Source organism: Scyliorhinus torazame, chromosome 2, assembly GCF_047496885.1.
Source record: "Scyliorhinus torazame isolate Kashiwa2021f chromosome 2, sScyTor2.1, whole genome shotgun sequence".
Taxonomy (NCBI): Eukaryota; Metazoa; Chordata; class Chondrichthyes; order Carcharhiniformes; family Scyliorhinidae; genus Scyliorhinus; species Scyliorhinus torazame.
In genome coordinates this window covers 99,523,200-99,541,983 of record NC_092708.1, presented here as the reverse complement: position 1 = coordinate 99,541,983, position 18,784 = coordinate 99,523,200, and the positions used below count along the sequence as shown (strand labels likewise).

The window sequence follows — 18,784 nt, the reverse complement described above, 5'->3', positions numbered from 1 at the left end:
GCTTACATTAACATCACAATGAAGTTACTGTGAAAATCCCTGAGTCGCCATACTCCGGCGCCTGTGCGGGTACACGGAGGGAGAATACAGAATGTCCAATTCACCTAACAATTGGGACTTGTGGGAGGAAACCAGAGCACCTGGAGGAAACCTACGCAGAATCTACTCTGAAGCTCAGCACTTGAAGAACATGAATTCTTCAAGTGCATCTCATGCAGTATGTAAATTTATCTCGCCACTGAACCTCAGGCTTTAACTCTGAACTTTACAAGTTCACAACCATAACAAGTCTCATCTAACTTATAGAATTTACACTGCAAAAGGAGGCCATTCAGCCCATCTAGTCTGCACCGGCCCTTGGAGAGAGCACCCCACCCAAGCCCACACTTCTAACCTATCCCCGTAATCCACTAACCCCACCTAACCTTTTTTGGACACTAAGGGCAATTTATCATGGTCAATCCACCTAACCTGCACATCTTTGGACTGTGGGAGGAAACCGGAGCACCCGGAGGAAACCCACGCACACACGGGGAGGACGTGCAGACTCCGCACAGACAATGACCCAAGCTGGGAGTCGAACCTGGGACCCTGGAGCTGTGAAGCAACTGTGCTACCCACTGTGCTACCGTGCTGCCCACTATTATTCTACCATCTCTAGGTAACCGAAAATTTCCTTCACATTCATTTACATTTTTACTTTGTCTGCTGCTTAGGAACTGAGCCCATTCTTTGTGCTCCTTTTCTCTCTTTTCTCCCCTCAGCATTTCTTCTGCCTTTGGCAAAATTTTATGTAAAATTTCTAAGTTCCATTTGTGGCGGGATTTGCCGGCGTGTTTCCCACCGCTATCAAATGACACAGTCACTTTTTTGGGCCCTGGGGAGTTTCTCACCAGATTTCTTTTCAGCCACTGGGGAGCTGAACTCCGAAATCGGGCCGCCATTTTGAAAAGATGCCCCGGTCTCTAAGTGAGTTTGTGGGTCCCCCACCACCCATCCACGGGCAATGTCACCCCCCACACACTGACGCACTCCCCCGCAACTGAAGACCCCCATTATGGGGTCCCTAGGGGTCCCCCCCTCTCTTCAGGCTCCCCACAACACCTTGCAGACCCCCCCGCCCTCCAGGATCCCTACCCGTCACACCCCCACAACCATATGCCACGCGACACCCACCATTCAAACCACCCTCCACTCTCCTTTCATGGGCATGGCCCCCCTCAGATCCTGGCATTGTCACCCTGGCACCTGGGCAACCTTACACTGCCATCCTTGGCAGTGCCAGAGTGACAATCCTAATGTGCCAGTTGGACAGTGCCAAGGTGCCCACGTTCCAGGGGGAGGGTGAGGGAGCCACCCTACACTAGCCTTGACCATCCAGTGGTCTCCGATGGCCCAGGAGACCCCTCTTCCAGGTGCCTTTCCACCTGGTCCATGTTATTGTGGCCTAGTACTGAACGGCGCCTGGCTGCAGCCTCCCTGGGGAGGCCGGTAGGTCCTGGGAGGCCGGTACATCCTGGTTAAGTGCACCTAAGTAGGTTTAAAATCTCATGCCTCTTCTGAGCAAGATTCCGATTCTGATGCCTCACAGGACTTAGGTAGATCCCGCGAGGCATGAACGCTGGTGGGAACCCGCAAGAGGCCTCTCCCAGGATCAACTGCCGCGTTGCGCTCTTGCTTGAGCGGCTGGTAGATCGCACCCTTTATCTCCTTCCCTCCTCAACATCCAACATGCTATTGTATTTGTGCAATTCTCCATCTGAATATTACTCTAACCATCACTAATCTTCAGCTTTCTTTCTCTCCCTTCTAATCAAAGCTCCCCAGTATTGATCATCCCTGCTACGAATGGCCATTGAGAGATAACCTCATCAACCTTCTTCCCACCACATTGAACTCTTTCAATAGACCAGCAATTACTATCCCTCCCAACCTTATTGTGGATGATTGGATACCCTAGCTTTGGCAAAAACTTAATTGACGCATGGTTTAATGCCTTGCCCCTTACCAAAGACTGCCTGCCTGTTTACACTTTCCACCTGCCCTGCCCATTGTTTAGGGGCTGTTTAGCACAGGGCTAAATCGCTGGCTTTGAAAGCAGACCAAGGCAGGCCAGCAGCACGGTTCGATTCCAGTAACAGCCTCCCCGAACAGGCGCCGGAATGTGGCGACTAGGGGCTTTTCACAGTAACTTCATTTGAAGCCTACTTGTGACAATAAGCGATTTTCATTTCATTGGTCATGTGACCCTCATTAACAAGTGACATTTTGATTGTTTACCTTATTCCTTTGGTACCTTTTCCCTTCAAGAAACTCTACTATTCCACTCCATTTTATTTTCCTCTAAAATGCCATCTACTACCCCAAGCTTCTTTCAGAGACATCCTCCCCCAATCTCTACACCGTGACTCTGAATTCACTATAATTTAAATCTTTATCTCAATCCTTTTACTTCACTCTGGATTCACTACAATTCTGCTATTCCTAAACTCTCCTCCCCATATTTACAGCCAAACCCTCAAATTACCATCTCTCATGACACCTCTACTCCTGTGGTCGTGGTCACTAAGACAATCTCTTATCGCTGCTTTATATCCTTGTTTCATGTTGTTGATCACCTCTAATAATATTTTTATGTGAAAAAAAAACTTGCATTTATCTAGTGCCTTTCACGACATGTCCCTAATCAGTTTTACAGCCAAATAGGTACTTTTGAAGTGTAATCCGTTCAATTTTCACAGAGGAAATTCCCACAAACAGAAATTTGATTTTTTTTAAAGATCCTGGTTGTTGGATAAATATTGGTTAGGGCACCATGGAGAACTCATGAGCTCTTTAAAATAGTGCCACAAGGTCCTTTTCATTCATCAGAGAGGGTAGCACCTTGATCCAGGACAGGATGCCAGGAAGGGCCTTGGTTTGATTTGGGTGGCACAGTCACGCAGTGGTTAGCACTCTTGCTTCACAGCTCCAGCGTCCCAGATTCGATTCCTGCCTTGGGTCACTGTCTGTGTGGAGTCTGCAGGTCCGTCCCCCCCCCCCCCCCCCCCGTGTCTGCGTGTGTTTCCTCCGGGCGCTCCAGTTTCCTCCCACAAAGTCCCAAAAGACGTGGTATTAGGTAATTTGGACATTCTGATTTCTCCCTCAGTGTACCCGAACAGGCTGTGTGGCGACTCGGGGATTTTCAGTAACTTCATTGCAGTGTTAATGTAAACCTACTTGTGACAGTAATAAAAATTATATTATAAGACTATACCCCATCATTCTAACACTTCATCTGAACTGCTCAAGACTCTTTAGCTGAGGTATGAACCCAGAATGTTCAGACTCACAGCGAATGCTGCATCTTGACAGCCTTGGGACTCTCACAAAAGCCTGGCCTTGGCCATCACATTTTTTGTAAGTGTTGTAAATAGATGGGAGACAGATTCCGCACTTTAAGCTTGCTCGGCATTTATCAGCAACATTTCATCAGTACTGTTAGGATACAGGACCCGGCCACAATTTTTGTCAGGATGCCGGACAAGAACCCAAAACAATTTTTTCCTATTTATAAATATGTGAGGAAAGGTTACTTCAGCCCAGGAGTGATGACTTTGACTAATAGGTTTCTTTTATGTTAAAACAAACTTTAATTTAAACACAGAATTAACCACAGCAACATCAAAGAAATAGCTTTACAATTAATACTTAAACAGTTCTTAAACAAAAGGAAAAAACCTGAACGTACTATCTACCCTTGCCACTCATTCCAATTAAACAACCCAATAAAGTTCAAATGCCACTTATAAATAAAGTTCACAAAACAGGTTACTTACGTAGCTGTGTAGAAACTTTTGGAAAGAGTTCCTTTCAACAGATCGAGTGCACTTCTGCTCAACCTAGTTACATTTGGCAAAACTACTATTCAACTTAAAATCCTATAACAAACTGCAAAACTACAGACAGTTCCCATTAATTACATCATTTCTATCCCACTACTTTCCATGACTTGCTTAGCTAGGACTAAATATACAATTCATCATAAATGACCTACACTCCAGGGAATATCAAGCAATCAAAATACAATTCCATTAACCCTTTATCTGTAAGCAAGTAGGTGGTTGGAATGAATGATTACCTCACCTTTTATGAATCTGTATTTACAGCTTTAGTAGACACACAGCCTGCATGTATTTTGAACCAGGGTTTTTAAATAACATTACTGCCACAAATATGAAATACAATATAAAATAGTTTCTACATTCAACACAGTACATATGGAAAAATGTTTCCCTGGAGTCTTCAAAGTATTTTGGTTGCTTCTTGAAATTATTTGAAGCAATGCCACATGTGTTTCAGAGGTTTACTGAGCATTCTCCAAAATAGGCATTTTTGTTAATGCAAGAGTGAAAGGTAAAGAGGAGAGACTATTTTAAACTTGGTAGGGTAGTAATAATTGTGCATGTTTAGCTGCTTTTATTTAACGTAATGAAAATTATGGCATTTTATTCAGCAGTAAAGTCAAACCGTTTTGTTGTTAATAACATTTCAGTTTGCATTATTTTGAAAATAATTTGAATATGCTGGAGAACAAATGTAAGTTTCCTGAAGAAGTTTGAAAAATATGAAATTACTTCATATTTCAGAATATGTCTTAAACAGAAAGGGAGAAAGATATAATTCAATTATTTCCACCTATACCTCAAAACCCCAGTTCCAGGTGCAGCACGGTGGCAAGCAGTACTGCTTCACAGCGCAAAGGACCCAAGTTCAATCCCGGCACTTCCGGTTGCGGCCATGCCTAGGTAGGTCGCACGTTTGGCAGCTCCCGCCGGGAACGGACTTTTGGGCTATCTAGAGGGGCCCCAACGGCAATTGTTCAACGGCTTCCAGTGTGGGAAGGTGACAGCAAGGTCCCCCCGACATTATATGGATTGGACCAAGAGTGGAGCGGTGAAAAAAGTGATGTTGGAGCAGCGAAAAGTGAGAGGGAGGAAAAACAAGATGGCGGTGGGTGGAGACCAAGCAGCATGGGCGCAGTAGTCGCAGGAGCAGCAGGGGTTTCTTAAACACTGCTTTGAGGAGCTGAAAACCAAAATGCTGGCGCCAATGAAGGCGGCGACTGAGAAGCTAGTGGAGACCCAGAAGGCCCAAGGGGCGGCGATCCGGGAGGTGCGGCAAAATGCCTCGGAGAACGAGGACGAGATCTTGGGCCTGGCGGTGAAGGTGGAGGCGTACGAGGCGCTGCACAAGAGGTGGGCGGAAAGATTTGAGGACCTGGAGAATAGGTCGAGGAGAAAGAATCTTCGGATTCTGGGTCTCCCCGAAGGAGTGGAAGGGCCCGATGCTGGGGCATCTGTGAGCACGATGCTCAATTCGCTGATGGGCGTGGGAGCCTTCCTGAGGCCCCTGGAGCTAGATGGGGCTCACCCGGTCCTAGCAAGGAGACCCAAGACCAACGAGCCGCCAAGGGCTGTAGTGGTGAGGTTTCACCGCTTTATGGACAGAGAGTGTGTCCTGAGATGGGCCAAGAAAGAGCGGAGCAGCAGGTGGGAGAACACGGAGATCCGAATCTACCAGGACTGGAGTGCAGAGGTGGCTAAGAAGAGAACTGGTTTCAATCGGGCTAAGGCGGTGCTCCATCGGAAGGGGGTGAAGTTTGGTATGCTGCAGCCAGCGCGATTGTGGGTCACGTTCCAGGATCGGCACCACTATTTTGAAACGCCTGATGAGGCATGGAGCTTTATACGTACTGAAAAGTTGGACTCAAATTGAGGGTTTGTTGTGGGGGGGATGTTTACTGTGTATATGGTGTTCATTACGTTTAGGGAATGTTCCTTTGGTTTGGGTGCTGGATGGGGATGGGTGAAGGGATATGATGGGGAGACTGTGGGAGAGTGTGGGCGTCGGTGTTGGAGGGGCAGACCCCCACGAAGGAAGAGGGGGAGTGGAGGCCCGGGGATGGGGAATTGGGGTAAGGCCACAAAAGGAGCTGCGCCAGAGGGGGCGGGGCCGGCTCAGGAAAGCGCGGGCTTTTTCCCGCGTTAGGGAAGGACGGGGATGGGGGCCGGGGGGGGGGGGGGGTGGGCGGTGCTGGAGAGGAGCGCACACTGACTGCCAGGGAGGGGGATTCTCACACTGCGGGGGGGGGGGGGGGGGGGGGGGGTCGATGGAATGGCGGGAGAAGCCGGGGTCAGCAGGAGACAGCAAACTTACGGGAGTGTTATGGGGGGAGCAAAAGGGCTAGATGTGGATCTAGTGGGGGAAGGGGGGGGGGGGGTATAGGGTTGCTGCTGCATTGGCCAAAGGGCAGCTGGAAGTAGGAGAGGTGGTCGGGGCGGGGGTCCGCCGTCTGGGGGACTGGAGGGTGTGGGAGGCGCGGGCACGTGGCTGGCCTAGAAAAGGAGATGGCTCGTCAGCAGGGGGGGTGGTGAGTAGCCCCCCAATCCGGCTGATAACTTGGAATGTGAGGGGCCTGAACGGGCCGGTCAAGAGGGCCCGGGTGTTCTCGCACTTAAAGGGACTGAAGTTATGCTCCAGGAGACACATTTGAAGGTGGCAGATCAGGTTAGGCTGAGAAAGGGATGGGTAGGACAGGTATTCCATTCAGGGCTGGATGCGAAGAACAGAGGGGTTGCAATACTGGTGGGGAAGCGGGTGTCGTTTGAGGCAATGAATATTGTGGTGGATAATGGAGGTCGGTATGTGATGGTGAGCGGTAGGTTGCAGGGGGTGCGGGTGGTACTGGTAAACGTATATGCCCTGAACTGGGATGATGCCGGATTTATGAAGCGCATGCTGGGTCGGATTCCGGACCTGGAGGTAGGAAGCTTGATAATAGGGGGGGATTTCAACACGGTGCTGGCCCCAGCACTGGATCGCTCTTGGTCCAAGACGGGTAAGAGGCCGGCTGCGGCCAATGTGCTTAGGGGGTTTATGGACCAGATGGGGGGAGTGGATCCATGGAGGTTTGTCAGGCCCCTGGCCAGGGAATTTTCAGTCTTTTCCCACGTCCATAGAGCCTACTCCTGGATAGATTTTGTTATTTTGAGTAGCGCGCTAATCCCGAAAGTGGAGGGAACGGAGTATTCGGCCATAGCCATCTCAGACCATGCCCCGCACTGGGTGGAGCTGGAGTTAGGAGAGGAGAGGGACCAGCACCCGCTGTGGCGTCATGATGTGGGATTATTGGCGGATGAGGAGGTGTGTGGGCGGGTGCGGGGGTGCATTGAAAGATATTTGGAGGCCAACGGGGAGGTGCAGGTGGGGGTAGTTTGGGAGGCGCTGAAGGCGGTGGTCAGGGGAGAGTTAATCTCCATCAGGGCCCACAGGGAGAAGAGAGGGCAGGGAGAGGTTGGTGGGGGAGATCTTAAGGGTGGACAGGAGATATGCAGAGGCCCCGAGGAGGGACTACTCAGGGAGCGGCGAAACCTCCAGACGGAGTTCGACCTGTTGACCACAGGGAAAGCAGAGGCACAGTGGAGGAAAGCGCAGGGGACGACGTATGAGTATGAGGAGAAGGCGAGTCGGATGCTGGCACACCAGCTTCATAAGAGGGAGGCAGCGAGGGAGATAGGTGGAGTTAAGGATACGGGGGGGGATACAGTGCGGAGTGCGGTGAGAATAAACAAGGTATTTAGGGATTTCTATGGGGATCTGTACAGATCTGAGCCCCCAGCGGGGGAAGAGGGGATGCAACGATTTTTGGATCAGCTGAGGTTCCCGAGGGTGGCGGAGCAGGAGGTGGCTGGTTTAGGGGCGCCAATTGGGCTGGAGGAGCTGGTTAAAGGACTGGGGAGCATGCAGGCGGGGAAGGGCCCGGGGCCAGATAGGTTCCCGGTCGAGTTTTACAGGAAATATGTGGACCTGCTAGGCCCGTTGTTAGTGAGGACTTTCAATAAGGCAAGGGAGGGGGGGACCTTGCCCCCGACAATGTCCGGGGCGCTGATCTCTCTGATCCTGAAGCGGGACAAGGACCCACTGCAATGTGGGTCGTATAGACCGATCTCGCTCCTCAATGTGGATGCTACGTTGCTGGCAAAAGTGCTGGCTACGAGAATTGAGGACTGTGTCCCGGGGGTGATTCATGAGGACCAGACGGGATTTGTAAAGGGCAGGCAGCTAAACACTAATGTGCGGAGGCTCCTCAATGTGATCATGATGCCCTCGGTGGAGGGAGAAGCGGAGGTAGTGGTAGCTATGGACGCGGAGAACGCCTTCAACCGGGTGGAGTGGGAGTATCTTTGGGAAGTGCTGCGGAGGTTTGGGTTCGGGGAAGGGTTCATCAGCTGGGTCAGTTTGCTATATAGAGCCCCGGTAGCGAGTGTGGCTACGAATCGGCGGAGGTCGGAGTACTTTCAGCTGTACCGAGGGACGAGGCAGGGGTGCCCCTGTCCCCCTTGTAGTTTGCATTGGCAATTGAGCCTCTGGCCATGGCACTAAGGGAGTCCAGGAAATGGAGGGGACTGGTCCGAGGGGGAGAGGAACATCGGGTGTCGCTGTATGCGGACGACCTGTTGCTGTATGTTGCAGATCCAGTGGAGGGGATGGCGGAGGTCATGCGGATCCTAAGGGAGTTTGGGGACTTCTCGGGTATAAGCTCAATGTAGGGAAAAGTGAGCTCTTTGTGGTGCATCCAGGGGACCAGGGAAAGGGGATAGACGACCTACCGTTGAAGAGGGAGGAAAGGAGCTTTCGGTACTTGGGGATCCAAGTGGCTGGGAGTTGGGGGGCCCTGCACAAGCTCAATTTGACGCGGTTGGTGGAGCAGATGGAGGATTTCAAAAGATGGGATGTGCTGCCACTCTCGCTAGCGGGCAGGGTGCAGTCGGTTAAAATGATGGTCCTCCCGAGGTTTCTCTTTGTGTTTCAGTGCCTTCCCATTATGATTACCAAGGCCTTTTTAAAACGGGTAGGTAGGAGCATTATGGGTTTTGTGTGGGCAAATAAGACCCCGAGGGTAAAGAGGGTGATTCTGGAGCGAAGTAGGGACAGGGAGGGCGGGCGCTGCCGAATTTGTGCGGCTATTATTGGGCTGCCAATGTGGCGATGATCCGTAAGTGGGTAATGGAGGGAGAGGGGGCGGCGTGGAAGAGGGTGGAGATGGCGTCCTGTGTGGGCACGAACCTGAGGGCGCTGGAGACGGCACCGCTGCCGCTCTCGCCGACAAGTCCGGCGTGGCGGCGACATTGAAGGTCTGGGGGCAGTGGAGACAACACAGGGGTGAGGTGGGAGCCTCGGTTTGGTCCCCGATTCGGGAGAACCATCGGTTCGTCCCGGGAAGGATGGATGGGGGGTTTCGGAGCTGGCATCGGGCAGGGATTAGAAGAATGGGGGACCTGTTTATAGATGGGACGTTTGCTAGCCTAGGGGCGCTGGAGGAGAAGTTTGGGTTATCCCCGGGAAATGCTTTCAGCTATATGCAAGTGAGGGCATTTGTGAGGCGGCAGGTGAGGGAATTCCCGCTGCTCCCGGCACAGGGGACTCAGGACATGGTGATTTTGGGTGTATGGGTTGGAGAAGGCAGGGTTTCGGCGATCTACCAGGAGCTGAAAGAAGAGGAGGAGGCCTTGGTAGAGGAGTTAAAGGGCAAGTGGGAGGAGGAGCTTGGGGAGGAGATAGATGAGGGTCTATGGGCTGATGCCCTGAGTAGGGTTAATTCTTCCTCCTCCTGCGCCAGGCTCAGCCTAATACAATTCAAGGTTACTCACAGAGCGCGTAAGACAGGGGCGAGGTTAAGTAGGTTCTTTGGGGTGGAGGACAGATGTGGGAGGTGCTCGGGAAGCACGGCGAATCACGTCCACATGTTCTGGTCGTGCCCGGCACTGGATGGGTTTTGCGAGGACTATGTCCAAGGTGGTGAAAGTCCAGGTCAAGCCGAGTTGGGGGTTGGCACTATTTGGGGTAACGGACGAGCCGGGAGTGCAGGAGGCGACAGAGGCCGGTATCCTGGCCTTTGCGTCCCTGGTAGCCCGGCGGAGGATCTTGCTATTATGGAAGGACGCGAAGCCCCCCAGTGAGGAAGTCTGGATAAATTACATGGCAGGGTTCATTAAGCTGGAGAGGATAAAGTTTGCCTTACGAGGGTCTGTGCAGGTGTTCTTCAGGCGGTGGCAACCGTTCCTAGACTATCTCGCGGAGCGTTAGGAGGTCAGCAGCAGCAGCAACCCAAGGGGGGGGGGTCTCTTTCGGGGGGGGGGGGGGAATTTGGGTCGGTGGGGGGGGGGCTTCCCTAAGGGTACCTTTGAATGTCATATGGGGGGGTTACTGTATATGGGGGAAACCCAATGTATAAATTTTGTATAATTTTTGACTGTTGTGTTTGTGTTTCTTTCTTTTTGTTGTTGGGTGGGGGGGGGGGTTGTTAAAAATTCTGTTGAAAAATTTGAATAAACATTTTTTTTTTTTTTTTTAAAGTTCAATCCAGGCATTGGGTTACTGTCCCTGTGGAGTTTTCACATTCTCCACATGTCTGCGTGGGTCCCACCCCCACAAACCCAAAAATGTGCAGGGTAAGTAGATTGGCCACGTTAAATCACCCCTTAATTGGAAAAAAAACTATTTCAAATTTTTTTAAATTCCCAGCCTCTGCCCTGCTCTCGTAGCCACAGTATTTATATGGCTGGTCCAGTCCAATTTATGGTTAATGGTAACTTCCAGGATGTTGAATTGATAGTGGTGCATTCAGCGATGGTAATGCCATTGAAAGTCATGGGAAAATGGTTGAGTTCCCTCTTATTGAAGATGGTCATTGCCACTTATCAACTTAAAACTGAATATTGTGTAAGTCTTGCTACATATGTGTAGTGAATGCTTCAGTATCTGAGGAGTTGCAAATGTTGTTGAACACTGCATAATCATCAACACTTCTGACATGCTGGGAGGAAGGAAGGTCATTGATGAAGTAACTGAAGGTGGTTGGGCCGAGGACTCTACCCTGAGGAACTTATGCAATAATGCCCTGGGACAAAGGTGATTGACCTCCAAGAACTGCAACCACCTTCCTCGTGCTAAATACTACTTCTAACAGTGCAGCCTTGCTAAATAGTGAAGTCTTGCTAAAACAATACAAGGCACTAATTAGATCATACTTAGAATACTGTGAACAGTTTTGGTTCCCTTAACTAAAAGATAAACTGGCATTGGAGACAGTCTAGGGAAGGTTCACTAATTACTTTAGGTTTCAAACTAGGTCATTATGTTCAAGGCTGATATAGACAGATGTTTAATCAGTAAGGAAATCAAGAGTTATGGGGATATGGCAGAAATGTGTTGAGGATTATCATCAGATCAGTCAGGATCTCACTGAATGCTAGTGCAGACCCAATGGGCTGAACACCCTACTTCTGAACAAAGAACAGTACAGCACAGGAACAGGCCCTTCGGCCCTCCAAGCCTGCCCGATCACATATCCTATCTAGACCAACCGCCTGTATCCTTCTATATCCCGTCTGTTCATGTGCCTATCCAGATAAGTCTTTTTTTTTTAAATTTAGAGTACCCAATTATTATTATTTTTTTCCAATTAAGGGACAATTTAGCATGGCCAATCCACCTAACCTGCACATCTTTGGGTTGTGGGGGTGAAACCCATGCAAATATGGGGAGAATGTGCAAATTCCACACAGACAGTGACCCAGGGCCGGGATTCGAACCCGGGTCCTCAGCGCCGCAGTCCCAGTGCTAACCACTGCACCACCGTGCTGCCCTTAAATAAGTCTTAAAGTTCGCTAACGTATCTGCCTCAAACACCTCACTTGGCAGTGCATTCCAGGCCACCACTGCCCTGTGTAAAAAAACTTTCCTGCACATCTCCACTGAATCTGTCCCCCCTCACCTTGAACTTGTGCCCCCTTGTAATTTTCAATTCCGCCCTGGGAAAAAGCCTCCAACTGTTCACCCTATCGATATCCCGAATAATTTTATAAACTTCTATCACGTCGCCCCGCAACCTGTCTCTCTAGGGAGAGTATTTCAGTTTATTCAATCTCTCCTCATAGCTAATACCCTTCATACCAGGCAACATCCTGGTAAACCTTTTCTGTACTCTCTCCAAAGTCTCAATGTCCTTCTGGTAGTGTGGTGACATTTTCCCAGGGTAGAGGGGTCAATTACTAGGGGGCATAGCTTTAAGGTGCAAGGTTTAGAGGAGATGTATGAGGCAAATTTTTTTACACAAGAGGGTGGCAGGTGCCTGGAACTCGCTGCCAGAGGAGATGGTGGAAGCAGGGACGATAGTGAAGTTTAAGGGGCATCTTGACAAATACATGAATAGGATGGGAATAGAGGGATATGGAAGTGTAGAAGATTTTAGGTTTTGTTTATAGAATTTACAGTGCAGAAGGAGGCCATTCGGCCCATCGAGTCTGCACCAGCTCTTTGAAAGAGCACCCTACCCAAGCCCACACATCCACCCTATCCCCATAACCCAGTAACCCTACCCAACACGAAGGGCAATTTATCATGGCCAATCCACCTAACCTGCACATCTTTGGACTGTGGGAGGAAACCGGAGCACCCGGGGGAAACCCACACACACACGGGAAGAACGTGCAGACTCCACGCAGATAGTGACCCAAGCCGGAATCGAACCTGGGACCCTGGTGCTGTGAAGCAAGTGTGCTAACCACCATGCTACCGTGCTGGGGTAAAGTTTAGATGGACAGCATGGTCGGCGCAGGCTTGGAGGACCGAAGGGCCTGTTCTTGTGCTGTACCTTTCTTTAGACGAAGGCTGTAATGAAGTCAGGAGCTGAGTGGCTGACAGAAATCAAACTGAGCATTAGCGAGCAGGTTAATGCTGAGTAAGTACCCCTTGATCGCACTGTTGGCGATACCTTCCATCACTGCTGATGGGATGGTAATTAGTTGGATTTGGCCTGTTCTTTACGCACAGGATATATTCCAGCAGTTTTCCCACATTGTCAACTAAATGCCAGCGTTGTAGGTATACAGGAACAGCTTGGTCAAGGATGCAGCTTACCGAGCACACAGTACTGTTGCTGGAAAGTTGTTAGGTTCCATAGCATTTATAATATCCAGTGGCTTCAACCGTTTCTTGATATCACAGCAAGAGAAGCCAATAAGGCTGAAGACTAACATGGGGGCGCATTAGGTAAATTGCTCATTCAAAGGGCTGAATGGTCTTCTGCCTCTTAACAATTCTGTGATTCTTCTATCTTTAGCCCATAGACTGATTGAGAACAGAAAATAACATTTTACTGTGATCTGATGGAGATTAGGAACATTTTATGCCTTCTTTTGCACACTCCCCGGTTAATATCATGTTTTCAGGTTTCCATGCCTAAAAGCTGGCCCTTGTGATGCCGGAGGTTGAACTATTTACTGTTTCTTCTGGGGACGCTCCTGTCAGGGGGAGATCAGGCTCCAGAATGTTCCGGCCGGGAGGGGGGCGCATTACAAAAACAGAGTTAAACTTTTCCTTGAATCAACATATCTATTAAACAGGGAAAAGCTTCGTCGCCCATTAATTATAGCGCGGTGCGTACTCGGTGCTGGCGGCTCGGTGCCGGTGCCAGGGCCGCGCACGGTGCCGGTGCCAGGGCCGCGCACGGTGCCGGTGCCAGGGCCGCGCGCGGTGCCGGTGCCAGGGCCGCGCTCGGTGCCGGTGCCAGGGCCGCGCACGGTGCCGGTGCCAGGGCCGCGCGCGGTGCCGGTGCCAGGGCCGCGCACGGTGCCGGTGCCAGGGCCGCGCATGGTGGGCCGCGCACGGTGCCGGTGCCAGGGCCGCGCACGGTGCCTGAGCGGGGGCAGTGCTCGGTGCCGGGCCGCGCTCGGTGCCTGAGCGGGTGCAGTGCTCGCGGCTGGGGCCGCGCTCGGTGCCGGTGCCAGGACCGCGCACGGTGCCGGATCCAGGGCCGCGCACGGTGCCGGTGCCAGGGCCACGCACGGTGCCTGAGCGGGGGCAGTGCTCGCGGCGGGGGCAGTGCTCGGTGCAGTGCTCGCGCGGGCCACGCACGGTGCCTGAGCGGGTGCAGTGCTCGCGGCGGGGGCAGTGCTCGGTGCAGTGCTCGCGCGGGCCACGCACGGTGCCTGAGCGGGGGCAGTGCTCGCGGCGGGGGCAGTGCTCGGTGCAGTGCTCGCGCGGGCCACGCACGGTGCCTGAGCGGGTGCAGTGCTCGCGGCGGGGGCAGTGCTCGGTGCAGTGCTCGCGCGGGCCACGCACGGTGCCTGAGCGGGGGCAGTGCTCGCGGCGGGGGCAGTGCTTGGCGCCACTGGAGCTCGCAAAAGCCGAGAATCCCAGCCGCCTTCACTCCAGTAAACTGCACAACCTGACCAACAGCTCAGGCGGCTGCTCGGTGAATCGCCACCTTTAAATTTGCAGCTACTTACGTAATGTCCGTAAATAACAACAGTCCCAACGAGCATCAACAACCTCACACCTGCACAGTGCGGAATGGGGGCGTAACTCGGAACAGCCCCGCCCCACAGCCCAGGCTGGCCTCGCCCCACAGCCCAGCCTGACCCCGCCCACCTCCCCAAATTGGCTGGCCCCGCCCCACAGCCCAGGCTGGCCCCGCCCCAAAGCCCAGCCTGACCCCGCCCACCTCCACAAATTGGCTGGCCCCGCCGCACAGCCCACTGGCCCCGCCGCACAGCCCAGGCTGGCCCCGCCCCACAGCGCTGGCTGGCCCCGCCATACAGCCCAGGCTAGCCCCGCTCCACAACCCAGGCTAGCCCCGCCCCACAGCCCAGGTTAGCCCCTCCCCACAGCCCACGCTGTACCCTCGCATGCACCGCCCCCTGACCCCACACCGGCCCCGCCCCACGCTGACCCCGCGCCGGCCCCGCCCCACGCTGACCCTGCGCCGGCCCCGCCCCGCGCTGACCCCGCCCCGCGCCGGCCCCGCCCCACGCTGACCCTGCGCCGGCCCCGCCCCGCGCTGACCCCGCCCCGCGCCGGCCCCGCCCCACGCTGACCCTGCGCCGGCCCCGCCCCGCGCTGACCCCGCCCCGCGCCGGCCCCGCCCCACGCTGACCCTGCGCCGGCCCCGCCCCGCGCTGACCCCGCCCCACGCCGGCCCCGCCCCACGCTGACCCTGCGCCGGCCCCGCCCCATGGCCCACTCCAAGACATGAACAGCAACGGGAGAATCAGATTAGTTGCAGCGCCCTGGACTTTATAAAACAGCCGATTTCGTAAGATTATGGTGACACTCACTCAACCCAGTTTCCTGCCTCCTCTCCGTAATTCGGCATTATTAAAATCCCATTCCTCTCGGAAGTGGAGATGGGCCGCACCTACTGCAGCTAATGATGGCTTTTCAGTCTTTTGGCTCGATCAAGCCCGAGATCAGGTGTAATGCCTGTCCATGTCAACTTGGATCTAGTGTGTCCCTTGTTTGGGGACCATGAATTTAATTCAATTGGAATTGTTTGGAGCAAGCAAGGAGATGGACTGGTTTTGTAACTGAGAAAGGAACAAAATGTTTTAAAATGATGTGCTGTACATTTCTTTGTTCTTTGTTTGATGCCACTGCAGTTGAATAGTATGCCGATTCTGTCTGAATTGGGCTGACCTCATTTGTGGAACCATGTCCCAGTAGCAGTCAGTGCTTTGAGAGGAAGGACAGATAATATTAGTCAATGCTGGCCGATCGCAACCCAACACACTTTCAACCAAAGGTAGTAAAGATGGGGCTGAATTTTACATTTCTCATCAGGATGAGGCAGATGAAACAGAAAGTGAGTGCTCCCCCACTCCTAGTGTCTCAATTCATTGGGCGGTCAGTTAGAGAAGCAAAGGGGGAATATCAGAAGTCTAGGCCAGGACTCCATGCAGCTGAAGGGTTATGCCACAAACAGCAAGTCACTCACAGTGGAAATTTTAATACTAATAATCTTTATTAGTGTCACAAGTAGACTTACATTGACACTGCAATGAAGTTACTGTGAAAATCTCCAGTCGCCACACTCCAGCACCTTTTCGGGTACACTGGGAGAATTCAGAATGTCCAATTCACCTAACAAACATGTCTTTCGGGATCTGTGGGAGGAAACCGGAGCAGCCGGAGGAAACCAACAGACACAAGGAGAACATGCGGACTCCGCACTTACAGTGACCCAAGCAGGGAATTGAACCTGGGACCTGGTGCTGTGTGGCAATAGTGCTAACCATTGTGCTGCATGGGCCCTGCTCTCTGAATCTATCTTCGTTTCTTATTTATGGACTTTCTTGGGCCTTCCAGGAGCTCAAAAATCATACAGATGCTGCTGCTTTATCAGTAGACACTGCTGCTACATTCAGTCATAGTCCAAGTGGCAGGCCTTTTTTTCCACCCTGGTGCTGTATTATCATACCTGCCATTAAACACTCCCAAACATTTTCCCACCTGATGCCCAAGACATGCGTGGGCAACAAAACAAATTACATTCAAATGGCTGTTTATCAAGCTCAATAACTTGCTAATTTGGCAATTTCAAAATGGTGGGCAGGCTACCGATTCTGATGCCCTCTCACTATCTGTGATTTCTGAGAATAACATTTTAAAAAATTTGTCCGCAGCGTGTGGGCACTGTTGGCTCGACCAGCATTTATGGACCAACCTCAATTTCTGTTGAGAAGGTGACGGTGAGCCGCCGCCTTGAATTTCCGCAATCACTGAGGTGTAGGTACACCCACAGTGCTGTTAGGGAGTTCCAGCACTTTGACCCAACCACAATGAAGGAACTGCAATATAGTTCCAAGTCAGGATCAAATTGTATTGCTGATCTTATGTCATTATGCTGTATTTTACATTTGCACACAAGGGCGGTACTTGCCTGATTTGCGGCTGTAAGATTCAGCCCATGGAGGTAATCCTGATTAAAGTTTCCCTCTCCAAAAGCAGTGATGTTGAGTCTACTGCTAACAAAATCGGCGTGTTTATTTTGTCCACTAGTTGATAATGGATGTCCTTAATAGGGAGACCTGTGCCAAGCTGTCGGTTAGAAGGTGACCTGGGAAAGATCCCATGAAAACGTTTTGGTGGTTGAGGTGGATGAATCACAATATTAGAATTTATCAAGGTCTCTGTGGAAGGCAATCAAAATCAGACCCATTTGGCATTTGCAATTGTATTCCCAGAATCAACGGGGAACAACATTATTTGTACACTTCTGTATGGTATGGTTTTGTTTTCAGGCAGATGTCAAAAATTGAGGTCATGAAAGAGTTGAGATGGAATGGAAGTGTTCAAACTAAATCACAGTAGTCAATATGATAAATTAAACTTTCCTTAAAATCTGTGGTTCCACTCATACTCATTGGAACACACATCTCCATTGGTTTTCCCCACTGAAGTTGCATGGTTTCCATCTCCATAATTCATACAATGTCTGTTGATAGTACGATCTGCAAAAATTGAGTAATTTCCACATGCATACCAATGATAGTCACCTTCACTTTCACATTATCAACTACAGATGCATTACTACATTCTCCAACCATCTTGCTGATATCTCGTCCATGACTAAATGAAGCTTTCAGTAGAACATTGGTAAAACAAAAATCACTGCAGTACCAGATTCCAGACCTGGCCCCAACAGTAACTAGGATACTGGACCGAAACCCCAATATTTTAGTTTATTTTAAGAGTGTGGAAAGAATGATTTGTTCCAGGAGTGATTGCACAAAATAATAGGGCTTTGTTATTTCTAAAACAAAACTTTATTATGAATATAATAGTAAACTTAACATCACAACTGTAAAGAAAGCTTAATACAATTATACAATTTTCCATTAAACAACAAGAAAAGAAACACACAGCTCTTAATCCAGATTAACATTAGCAAGGCATAGAGTAATACCTGCTTTATAAAACAGATTTGGCTCTGGTTGGAACCCCTTCAGACTCTGGCTGAATATCTTCAAATAGCTGCTTCAACTAGGTTGTTTCAGCCTCTTCCTTGTGGACTCAGAGCCAGGCAGATCAGAATTCAGCTCCACTCTCTCAAAGCTTGTCCAAACTCACTGCCTCCTCTCTGCCTTTCTAAGATCCACCCAACAATTACTTCATTTCCCCAAGCTGTAAAACACATTGGGCACAATTTAACGGGAAAAGTACTAAGTATCATATCAGGTGCAACTTCTCGGATGCTTCCCGATGGTCAAACCGGCGAGACTGCAGCCCATGTTTAACGGCACATAGTGCTGAAAATGATTCCTCACGAGCTTCACGGTGGAACTGGCTGCCCCACCAGCTGATTTGCAGAAACCGTGCCCAGCATCACCCCACTAACACAAGGGAGCTTCTCATAAACGCTCACTCCCAGGCAACACACGATAATGGCACCACATACAGCTGCTCCACCCGTCAGGGACACCGACCAGTCCAGGCTGCTGGATGCCGTGGGGGTGGGATAAGACACCCTTTTCCCCCGAGGGGGTCAAAGGACCAGCAACAGGGCTGCCAATGCTGTCTGCGAGGCAGTGGCCGCAACCGTCAGTTTGAGCAGTGTAACCAGCTGTCTCTCTGCACCGTGGAGACCCCCCAGGACCCTACAGGCACCAACGGGACGGAAGGAACGCTGGAGGCCGACCCGGGGCCAGCCATCAGGTCTACACCTCACCCGAATCCCCCTCTCCTGACATCAGTGTGTCTCAAGGTGAGCGGGCAGAACAGGGTGGCACGGCCATGCCAGTGACACCAGTAAGTTGGCCGGGGCCCTCAGCTCCAGGCCTCCCAGAGGACGTCTGCCAAGGGCATCAAAGGTTACAGGGGATGAGAAACAGGCTGCCTCCTCTGATGTGCATCGTGGTGATACACCTAGTTATAGCAGGGAGATCGGAAATTGAAGAAGATT

General features: G+C 51.3%; 1 protein-coding gene across 5 annotated transcripts in view; it reads right to left on the bottom strand.

Moving 5' to 3' along the window:
* The window catches only part of wdsub1 (WD repeat, sterile alpha motif and U-box domain containing 1), a 66,050-nt gene extending 51,578 nt beyond the window's left edge, over nt 1-14,472 (bottom strand). Inside the window, exon 1 of one of the 5 annotated variants that reach the window (XM_072474799.1) lies at nt 14,334-14,472. Coding sequence is in view for 3 of the 5 variants with exons in the window: in XM_072474820.1 (XP_072330921.1) it covers nt 12,964-13,082 (119 nt within the window). In the remaining 2 variants the exon portion in view is untranslated. Of the gene's footprint in view, nt 1-3,818; nt 3,838-12,963; nt 13,411-14,333 lie in introns of those variants that run through there. The other 4 variants (XM_072474820.1, XM_072474788.1, XM_072474777.1 and 1 more) reach the window with 4 other exon arrangements.
* Nucleotides 14,473-18,784: the final 4,312 nt, after the last annotated feature.